This window comes from Solanum dulcamara, chromosome 11, assembly GCF_947179165.1.
Source record: "Solanum dulcamara chromosome 11, daSolDulc1.2, whole genome shotgun sequence".
Lineage (NCBI taxonomy): Eukaryota > Viridiplantae > Streptophyta > Magnoliopsida > Solanales > Solanaceae > Solanum > Solanum dulcamara.
This window is the reverse complement of record NC_077247.1, coordinates 45,795,196-45,806,776: the sequence shown is the minus strand read 5'-3', so window position 1 is coordinate 45,806,776 and position 11,581 is coordinate 45,795,196. Positions and strand designations below refer to the sequence as shown.

At 30.3% G+C, this 11,581-nt stretch overlaps 1 protein-coding gene across 1 annotated transcript; it reads left to right on the top strand.

The window, feature by feature from the left end:
* The first annotated feature begins 8,256 nt into the window (after positions 1 to 8,256).
* On the top strand, positions 8,257 to 11,017 carry LOC129873055 (U-box domain-containing protein 17). Its single transcript, XM_055948051.1, has one exon. The coding sequence runs from the start codon at positions 8,685 to 8,687 to the stop codon at positions 10,857 to 10,859; it is 2,175 nt and encodes a 724-aa protein (XP_055804026.1). The 5' UTR covers positions 8,257 to 8,684; the 3' UTR covers positions 10,860 to 11,017.
* Positions 11,018 to 11,581: the final 564 nt, after the last annotated feature.

Sequence of the window (11,581 nt, the reverse complement as noted above, 5' to 3'; positions counted from 1 at the left end):
GCCGACCTCACACCCACCAATCTTGACCTCAATGTGTATTTAGTAAACAGGGTTCAAATTTGAAGTAATAAAATTACTCAGTCATCATAGACAAAATAATTGACAATTTTATTAAATCTTGTTTTGTTTTATATTTGTTGTAATCAATTGTATTTGTTTATTTGATCCTTCTTGATTTAATTTGAGATAACGAAAATTAATAAATTGTGTGATCTGAAGTTATAACTCATTAGTACATTACTTAATGTAATTAGAATATTAATTAATCTAAGTTATCAGTCTTTCATACAATTCATCAATAGCTAATTTATATATTGCAAGAAATAGCTTTAGTATGATTAAATAGAATATATTGTTAACAACAACAAAATATTCTAATCCGACATTTGTAATAGTTTGTTTACTATGTGTTTCAATCAGCTTTTGTGAGATAATTATCAGGATGAAATATTTTTCTCTTTTTTTTTTAATTCGAAAATCTATTATTTTTCGGATATACACTAAATAAAAATTACACAAGAAATATAAATTATACTAAATAAATTCGATGCGACGTCCTCAACTGAAAAAACATTTGCGGGGAAGCAATCTATGACCTCCCTTATTGAATACCATCAACTACACCAACTAATTATTTCCTTATAATAGCAAAATCATTTACATAAAAAATGTAATACTCCTTATATATGAGCAAGAAATCAAAGGGTCTATCTTTTGAACTTATTAATCTATTTGTATTCAATCACGCTTCAGGTGATTTTTACTCAATGTGTAATTAAAGATTTTGCTTAAAATACTTTGAAACTCCAGTCATGACTGATCCATGTATTCAGTTATGTTAATTAAGTTTTTATAATAGTTTGCTGATAGATTTAGATAATTGAAACTCGTTGGCTTTATTTATTCCACTTATATACATTGTTTAAGGTATATGAACATGTTACTTCTTTAGTCATGCTTTAATTTTGTGTGTGAATACCCAAGTATATATTATTATTATTTTTTTTAAAAAAAGAAGGTTCAAGTGATCCTCGATTATCCTTAAACCAAAAATTTGGGATTCAAATCGTTAGTTGAAACATATGTTACATCAGTCATTACTATTAGATGTAATATTAAGTATTTTATTAATTATATAAAACTTAATAACTGTAATTAAAATCTCACAAAATTAATATTCGATAAATTAATAATCTTTCTAAGATACTATTTTCCTTCGATCCCGATTTGGGCCAACGGAAAAATCACCCATTTCGATAAGATAATAAGATAATATATTTTCAGAAGACCCCTTTATAAATATATGTCCCATTAATATTATAAATCAATAAGTTTATGAAACTATAAATATATCTAAGACAATTTAGTGAATTATGATTCTATTGTATTTTGTTAAAATTTAAATCTAGTTGAAGTTCATCTTTAACTTTTTCTTATTGCATCCAAAAGTTTTGGTGTTGTCTATTCAAACAGGATTATAAAATTGCGAAGAGTTGTAGATGTGATAAGTGTTTCCTTACGCGTAACTGGTTTCAAAGATATTGTATCATCTTCAACTTCATCATCAACATTAGTTTTTTCCGATGGTATCCACAATTCTAAACATGTATCATTTTCACCCGAATAATCCAACGGGTTATTGGTGTCTATCATTGCGGTAATCGAGATCATTAATCATTACCTCAAGTTCATGAATGATGTTTTTACAAGTGGATTCATTAAAAAAAATGACCTTTTCTTCTTATGGATTTCAATTTCGTCTCCATGACTTGTATATCAAAATTAACTTTCTTTAAATCTCAAAACACTCTTTAAATTACTAAATATTAATTTTTCAATTAAATAATACCTCTAAAAAAAATAATATTTCATGATCCTACTTATATTAATTTAATCAAGTTTTACTATATCAGATTTAGGCAATTTTAAAAGAATAAACGAAGTAAAAATTAAGAAATACAAATAGCAAAGTAATTAATCAAAACACAAAGTACTCTCTAATGGAATAATTGAACCCTCAACCTCAATTATATAGGTGAAGCCAGTATGCATTATACCACGTGAGCCCATACCTCTCCCCGCGGATACATTTTCTAGTTATGAATTTAATTTTTGCCTCAAATAAAAACTTGACATGTAATTGAAAAAAAAATTAAAAACGGTTCTATATCTATTGACTTTTGAATCATAACCATTGACCCTCAAAAATATTTTGATTATAATTTTTTTAATCTCTTCATCAAAAAAACTGATTGAAAATAGACATTTGTGACAAGAACTAGAAAAACATGTAAGTACTTTATTTTTTATATATACAATAAATAGTAATAATAAACTTAATAAGGTGTTTGAAATTTTTTGGGTTTTGACTTATAGATAAGTTAGGCGCTAGAAAATTAGTTTAAATAACGAAAAATGCGGACGCGGTCGACATTGCGTATACGTGGCAATTTCTGAGCTGTAGTTTTCCTAAAGGATACGGCTAAAGTCATGTGGTGACAAGTGGGTTCTAATTATTTAATTTAATGTACTTAATACCTAACTATGTCATAAATTCATAAATCTTAAAGTATTTGGTTAACTTTCTCCTGAAGATTTTTTTTTTTCCATTTTCGTAAGGAAAAGTGTCCTCCACTAGAAAAATCGCTATTGGATATGGAGAAATATCTTCTTAAAAGGATTCTCCAAAATTGAACAAATTAATGTGCATCTCTTTCTTAAATTAAATGAACATGCTCAATTATGGTCAAAAATAAGATAATCATATAAAAAGTGCTTATATTGTGATAAAATGGGATAAAAAAAGATGTTTGCATTCGCGATGAAGTTTGAATGGAGAAGATTAATGTGGTCTATAATTTGTATAAGGATGACGAACTAATTAGTTGAAAAAAATTTGATATCTCAAAAGAATTACGATTATTTTCTAACGTTTGCAATTCACATTTGTAATATGCAATTAATATCGATATGTCTTTGAATAGCCTTAATAGTCGACGTGTGCAAGCCTTGAATTGAATTGGCTTAAAAGATTTCTACTGTGACGATGGCAATCCATTTTCATTGCATATATATTTTACTCCTTTGGCTTTTATTGACATTAAAATGCCTCTATAACCGTTGTTTGAGGCTATGAAAATTCATAATTCTTAGCTTGACGGCCTCAACCTATAGCAATATTTTCTTATATATTTCAACGTTATTCATCAAATTTTTTATGACATATTACTTTTGAAATTTTGAAAACAATATTAGATTGACCTTTCTCTTAATTTTTCAAATTAATAAAATCATTTATTTTCGAGTGGAAAACTAGTACATAAGTAGAAGAAAAATTCAGGAGCAAACAAGAAATTGAAATCAAAGATGACTAAAAATGACCCTAGAATTTGTTACTTCTCCAAATCACAGACAAAAAAGTTTAATGCAACAATTTTTTATTGACCAATGCAAGTGAGAGAGGAGGAGACAATAAAGACTAGAAGTTAAATCAAAAGAAAATCTCAAGGCAAAGGTTGATTGTTAAATCTCCCTCCGTTTCTATTTACTTGTTAAATATTTTATAATTTAATTTTCCTTTTTATTTATCAATTTTGACAAATAAAGAAAAGATAATTTTTTTCTTCTTATTATATCCTCAATTTATTAACATTAAGTTAATCTCTTTAAAAAATATAGTGAGTAAATATATTTAAAATTCTATCAAGTTAAAATTTGACAATTAAAAAGAAATGAAGGGAGTACTTGCTAAATGCTCCTTTCATTTCATTTTACTTAACGCACTTAAAGGGAAGGATCAACAAAGCGGGAAGCTTGATGCTGCTTGGTGATCTTAGTTGAGAGAAAATAATATAATAAGGGAAAATGATTGCGTGAATAGGATTATCAAAGTTTGGGTATGATAATCATATAAAACATCTACATATTCAATTAAAACTCTGAGGTGATGGATGGAATGTGGAGTAATTCGTGAGATTATAAGTTGTTGGACTTTGAAAACTGTTATCTACTGTCTTCAGAATAGTAACCCAATAAGTTTGGAATACTTTTAGGATGGAAAGAAAAATATGTGAGATCATAAAATTTACGATTTGTCCTTAAAGAATTTAATTTTTTTACTGTATTTGAGATTGTGGATTATTTTTTCCCAAAATAAAAAGGATATACTTGTTAATTAAAGGAGTAGTAATACCTCAAACTTCAAAAACTTCAGCAAACTCAAAGTTAGCAATGAAATCACAAAGACTCGACTTTATTTGTTAGAAAATATTTGTAGAAGAAGAAGAAAATTTGATGTAGAAACTAAGAAAAAAACTCACTATTTATAGCCAACGATTTGGGTTGAATATATGCGAAATTACCTGTTCAGAACAGACTCATCTGTTTCGAACATGTATGATATCTATTGAAAGAAAATGTTTGTTCGGAAGGAATAAGTCATTTCCAAAATAATTTCGAGCGAATTTATTAATTCATAACTCGTGAATTAATATTAGGAAAAAAAATTAATTACTGAAACTGATAAATAAATTTTGGTTAAAAAATTATCAATTAATCATACTATTTACCATTTGCCGATAGACGACGACACAAGGGGCACTCTCCTAAAGCTAAAGAAAGTGTTTTGCTAATATAAGGATAAAACTTTTTCTCTATTTTATCAATGAGAGAGAAATATCTTTTTTATTTTTCTTCACATAATTCCCCATATTCCCCAATTCACAAATTCAAGTACATACTTTACTTAAATCAAAACATTTTAATATTATAAAATATTACCCCCTCTATTCCATATTAACAAAATTTCTAGAACTTTTTTCATTATTCAAAATAGTTGAATTATTCAAAGTTCAAGAGTAATGTTTGAATCTTTTTCCATGTTTACCCTTTTTCATTACTAAAGTTTTGTAATTTTCTATAAGTTAAAATACACTACTTACAAAGTTATACTCTAATAAGAGACTATTTGTATTTATGATTTTACATTTAATCATTTTATGAGATTGCTTAAATAAAAGGGTAATAGATGAAAATATAATTTAAATTTTGTCTTTGAATATTTTTTTTAATATGTATGTATTATCTTAGAAATTCAATTAATATGAAATGGAGAAAGTATATGAAGTGTCTCATTTATTTCATTACCCATTTTATTAGTGCTCTTCTAATCCCTAATACATTAATCATTTATGTTCTACCTTAGGTCATATAACTTCTAAGGCATAGGATTATGATCTATCCATTTTAATACTTTATTATATTCTCTCTTTTACTATCTAGGAGAATTGTTACATTTGTAAATAATGATGGTCTTACCTTGTGTTTATGGGCTAGAAAAATATAAAATGCATGAAAACATTTTACATATTTTAAAATTAAATAACGAGTATTTGTTTGGCCAAACAACCTATAAAGACTTTTAAATTTGATTATTTTAAAAAAACATTTTTCAAAAACAATATTTTTAAAGAGTAATAATTTGCGTTTAACTAATCAATTTAAATAATATTTTTGTCAATTTAAAGTAAGCAATTAAAAGTACTTCTGAAAAAAGATTACTATTACTACTCAAAACATTTTACCTTTTCCCCTAAAAATTTTGAACACTTTTTAGAAATTTGGCCAAAAAATCTATAAGAACGATTTCTTTATCTCTCCCAATAAAATTAAAGGAAAGAGTCTGATTATTGTTCAAAATTAAAAAGAAAATTTAATTTTTGAAGCAAAATTAACGGGTGAATACGATTTTCACCCAACAACATAAGATAACTAGGGTGAATGATCCCTATGACTGCAAAAAAAAGAAAGAAAGAAAAAGAATTAAGTTAGGAAATAAAAAGAAAAGAAAATGACTAATGATGGAGGAAAGAGAGATCACAAAGTCAAAACAACCATAAAGATATATGCACATCTCAAAGTAATCCAAAAGCTTTGGTTGTTGAGAACTCTTAATGGTGCATTTAGATCACGCATGAAATAAAAATACAAACACTCTTGAGAACCCTATGCCAATATTGATTCCTTTCACTATGCGGTAAGCACCAAAAAAAGAAAGAAGAAAAAAGTTACTACTTTACTCGAATTGCCATGTTTCGCTTTTTAAGAATCAAATTATACTATAGTTATTTTTAAAATATATTTTTTGAAAATGTTTAAGTTATATTATTTTTGTATAATTTTCAAATAACTTAATTTAATTAGCTTCAAAAATTAGTAAAATTAACTTTCGTCATGTGAAATGTTATAAATAAAAATGAACGGATTGACTAGTATTTATTTATCTTTACTTAATTTTCTTAGTTTCCATTTAATCATAAATTTTGAAGCTGAAACTTGAAATTTGAAAATTTAAATTTTAGAAGTTGTGATTTTGAAACTTGAAGCATATTTGAACAAGTATTTTATTTTGAAAAATAAAATAAGTGAAAGTAACATTTATGCCAAAAATTAACCTGAACCATTGATAATTAAATACTTCCTCCGTTCTCTTTTACTTGTCAATTTTTGACTTGGTATATCTATTAAGAAATCAATTATTGATATGGTGAGTTTATCATTTTACCCTTATTAATTAATCACTAAAGCCATTATTCAAATTTTAAAATATTTTAATATCAAAGATATTAACTCTCTCAATAAATTAAGGATAATTTGACAAATAAAAATAAAAATTAAATTAAAATTTTTTTTGACCAGTAAAAGAAAACGGGGGGAGTATTTATGACCAAACCTAAAAATGCCTCCTTAATAAAATTTGGTACACTCTCTCTCATAATTTGGATTTTTGGAACCTTTCGTTTAGTCAAAGCCTCCTAAAAAATGCCAAATTATTGAATTGTATATCCCAAAAGACTGCAAAATTGAGGAATAGAATAATCTTTTTGGTGCCTTTTTCCATGCGTTACAGTTCTAATGGGCCCAAAAAAGGTCTAATCTCCTTTTTCTTTGGTCAACTCTTCAATTAATTGTGTAATGAGAATTACACACTTTTGCCCTTTTCTCATTATTTATTATAAAAAGAAAGAAAGGGAAAATAAATATGGTCTATATTTAAACCATTGGGACCAATCAAGATAAAGTTGACCTATTTGTCAAGCAGGAAATTAATTTTGCAAAGGCCAAGTGAAAATAACTCCTCATAACACATTTTCCTTTCTTAATATTTTTTTAAAAGAAAAAGTCTACAATTTTTTAAATTTAGCACAAATACATACATGTCTTTTCAGATAAAAGGAACTCTTGATTTTTCAATTATTAGACAAATTAGATTTTATCAGTTTGTGTTGCTAACAAAAAGTAAAATTACCCAATTTTTGATTGATAAGTCAAAGCCTTAAAAGGCTAAGAAATTTTCACCTCATTAACCAAATCTTTCCCCTTTTTTTTAAGTCCAACATATTCATTAGGAATGTCATTGAATATAATTTTTTGACATTAATTGAATATCAATTTTTTAATAGACGATTGAGAACATATACACATAAAAAATTAAAGTTAAATTAAAAATATCTAATTAAAATATTTAATTAAAAGTTGAGAATTCAATTAAATTATGACTTTGTTTAAATGTCAAATGAAGTATTTTGATAAATTTATGAAGCTAATTATGTATAAAACCTTAACAATACAGATAAACTTCCACCTAAAGTACCCATGCTTTACTACTTGACATCATCATATCAAGCTCCACATAAACACATTAAAAAAATCTTTAATCCAGCACACATGGTTAGTTTTTTAATTTATTTTCTTTATTCTAATAGTACATTGTTGCAAATATGTAAATGTATAATCATTCACTTAATCTTTTTAATTGCCTCACCCTATACAGGACCAAGTAATTTTTTGTCCAATCACTACATATTTGAAAATAGCATTTAGAAATTATGTTAGTTTTAACTTCATTATTTATGGTTGCTTATATTTTTTTTATATATATTTTCATTTTTTTTTTCATATTTAGAAATTATTATTGCTCTCAAGTCTCAAATAGGTATCCAATTTGTCGTTTAGTGTTAAATTAATACGTTTAGACTTAATTAATTAAGCTAAAGAGGTAGGAAGAATGAGTATGAAAGAATTGAAGAGAAAAAAACGAATGGACAAGATTTAAGAATATGGATAATATAATCCGTCAAAGCTAAGGTTCCAGCATTTTCATGGCGGCTTCATAGAAAAAAATATAAAAAGCAAAAAACCGAACAAAAGAAAAAAACAAATATTGGAAAAAAAAAGAAAAAAATATTGAAAAAAGGGGAAAAAAAGTAGAGAAATTGTCAACACACAAAATCTTATAATTACCCAGTGAAAACCCCCTTCCCAGTTCTTTCTCTTCCAGCTTTTTCTTTACTTTCTTCTTCTTCTTCTTCAACGCGGATTCACTATAGAATATACCTATATTTTCTCCTTTTGCTTCTTTTGTCAATCCATACAATTTTTGTACAAATAATAAATACCCATTTCGTTCTTGGTCTTCAAACCTTTCTTGATAAAATTTGAAAACTAGAGAAAGGTAGAATCTTGGAGTTGTTTTACAGGTTTTTCTTATACCCATATAGAAATCTGACTGAAATATTGCACCAATAAGAACAAGAAAGCAATTTTCAGTGTGAAACAAGAAAAGGGTTGGAGAATACTGGAGTTGATTATTCAAGATTTTGGTGAAATTTGTTGTTGGGAAATTGATGGCATCTGCTGCAATTTTCTCATCGTTGAGGAGACAAAGGTCGCCGTCACTGGAAGCATTCTTGGCGCCGGTGGATCTGACAGATGTTGGGTTGTTGCAAACACTAACGGCGTTATCTTCTGAGCTGATTTCTGCATATTCAGGTAAAAGGGTGCCGTCTTATCAGCGGAAGAATTGTAAGTCTTTGCTAAGGAAAATTCAAGTCTTTTCTGTTCTCTTGGAATGTCTTCTTGAGAATAACAATAACAGAAGTAGGGGTTCTTCAGATTTGCCGTTTACAGCTTTTTTGTGCTTCAAGGAGTTGTATTTATTGCTTTACCGGTCGAAAATCTTGCTTGATTATTGCTCCCACTCCAGTAAGTTGTGGCTGTTGCTTCAAAACCATTCGATTTCAGGCCATTTCCATGATTTGAACCAAGAAATCTGGACCCTTTTGGATGTTTTCCCCTTAAAGGAATTGAAGACTTTACCTGCAGATGTTAGGGAACAGGTTGAGTTGTTGAAAAAACAGGCAAGAAAATCTCAGTTGTTTGTTGATAAACATGATGAGATGCTGAGGTTGAAACTGTTCTCTTTCTTGAATGAGTTTGAGAACGGAGGTGTTCCTGACTCTGCTCAGCTGTACTCTTTCTCTGTGGAAAAATTGGGGATTTGTAATCCTAGGAGTTGCAGGGTTGAGATTGAGTTTTTGGAGGAGCAGATTGTGAACCATGAAGGAGATATTGAGCCCACATCCTCAGTTCTCAATGGGTTTGTGGCGTTGATGCGATACTGCCGGTTTTTGCTATTTGGCTTTGAAGAGGATGATATGGGATTGAGATTGGGTAAGCATAAGAAGCCGAAGAAAGGGCTGATTAGTCAAGAGATTGCAGAGACATTCATTTCTGTACCAAAGGACTTCTGTTGCCCAATATCATTGGATTTGATGAGGGATCCAGTTATTGTGGCAACAGGGCAGACATATGGTCGAGCTTCCATATCAAGGTGGATGGAGGAAGGTCATTGTACTTGCCCAAAGACAGGGCAGTTGCTTGATCATACCCGCCTTGTGCCAAACAGGGCACTTAGGAATTTGATTATGCAGTGGTGTGCTGCTCATAAAATTCCCTATGACCCTCTGGAGAGTGGGGATCCATGTGTTGAATGTTTTCCAGCTGCTTCACCTAGCAGGGCTGCATTAGAAGCTAATAAAGCCACGGCAGCTCTTCTCATCAAGCAGCTAGAGAATGGGACACAGATTGCAAAAACTATTGCTGCTCGGGAGATAAGACTTTTAGCTAAAACTGGTAAGGAGAATCGTGCATACATAGCTGAGGCTGGTGCAATTCCACATTTGAAGAATTTGCTTTCATCTCCAGATGCTGTGGCACAAGAAAATTCCGTCACTGCAATGCTCAACTTATCGATTTTTGATAAGAATAAAGGCCGAATCATGGATGAAGTAGGGTGTCTGGCGTTGATAGTTGGAGTTTTGAGATTTGGGCACACCACAGAGGCACGGGAAAATGCTGCAGCAACATTGTTCAGTCTGTCTGCTGTTCATGACTATAAGAGGCAAATAGCAAAAGAAGATGGGGCAGTCGAGGCCTTAGCAGGTCTGTTGCGAGAAGGTTCTTCCAGAGGGAAGAAGGATGCAGTAACTGCTCTCTTTAATTTATCTACCCACACAGAAAATTGTGCGAGGATGATAGAGTCTGGAGCTGTTGCTGCTCTAGTTGGAGCTTTGGGAAGTGAAGGTGTTGCCGAAGAAGCTGCTGGTGCATTGGCGCTGATTGTTAGGCAGCCAATTGGTGCTACAGCTGTTGGCAATGAGGAAATGGCAGTAGCAGGACTCATTGCAGTGATGCGATGCGGGACACCTAGAGGGAAAGAGAATGCAGTTGCTGCATTGCTTGAATTATGCCGTGGTGGTGGAGCAGCTGCTACTGAAAGGGTCTTGAAGGCACCGTCATTAGCAAGTTTACTTCAGACGTTGCTCTTTACAGGAACAAAGCGCGCAAGGAGGAAAGCAGCATCGCTTGCCAGAGTATTCCAACGGTGTGAGCATGCATCAGTGCATTATAGCGGGTTTGGTGTAGGATATGCATTTGCGGGAAACTCAGCTGCAGCTAGGGATTCAACCTTTGCTGGTGATGTCTCAGTGTCCATGTCCATTTCCGTTCCAGTATTATAGGGTGTACTTATCACCATTCATCTTTTTCTTAGTTTTTCCTATAATATCCATAAATTCTTTCATTGAAATATAAACGCGACAAACAGAGAGAGAAATCATAGGAATACTGTAAAATTCATGTGTTCTTAGCATCTTGCAGAATTTATGTGTTTCAAGTCTGTCTGCGTTTCGCTTATCAGAGATGTTAGTGAATAATAGGTTGGTTGAATCATGAATCAAAACCTATGGGAAGAGTACAAGTCTAGAAAATGCAGTCTTGGCATATTGTCTTAGATACATTTTCTAAAAAAATTGAGATTATGAGCCAACTCAACTTTGTTTGCAAGGTTCAAAATCTGTTAAGTTAAATGGTCTGCTGAACATGATAGAGATGGTTCTCCAACTTGATAACTGAAACAAACCTTTGTAACTGAGTAAGATATTGAGTTTGTTACATTGTAACTTTCAAATATAGAAATTTTACCAAATTCCTAAAGAAATAGTACATGGACACCTTCCTTTTTAGTCAAATATGTTTTTCTTTGTTCAATGGATTGGTGTGTAAGAAGAGATAATGTATGACTTTGCTTATGCAAACAATTAGTGGTGTTCAAGTTCGGTTCAACTCTCTAACAGGATATCAATGTTGACTTTGAATAAATCCACTTGGAAAAGGGGGAGAAAAAAATGAGCGAACAAGGAAAAAAGCCCAAGAGAAAGGCACTAAGGGTAGGGTGGGCATG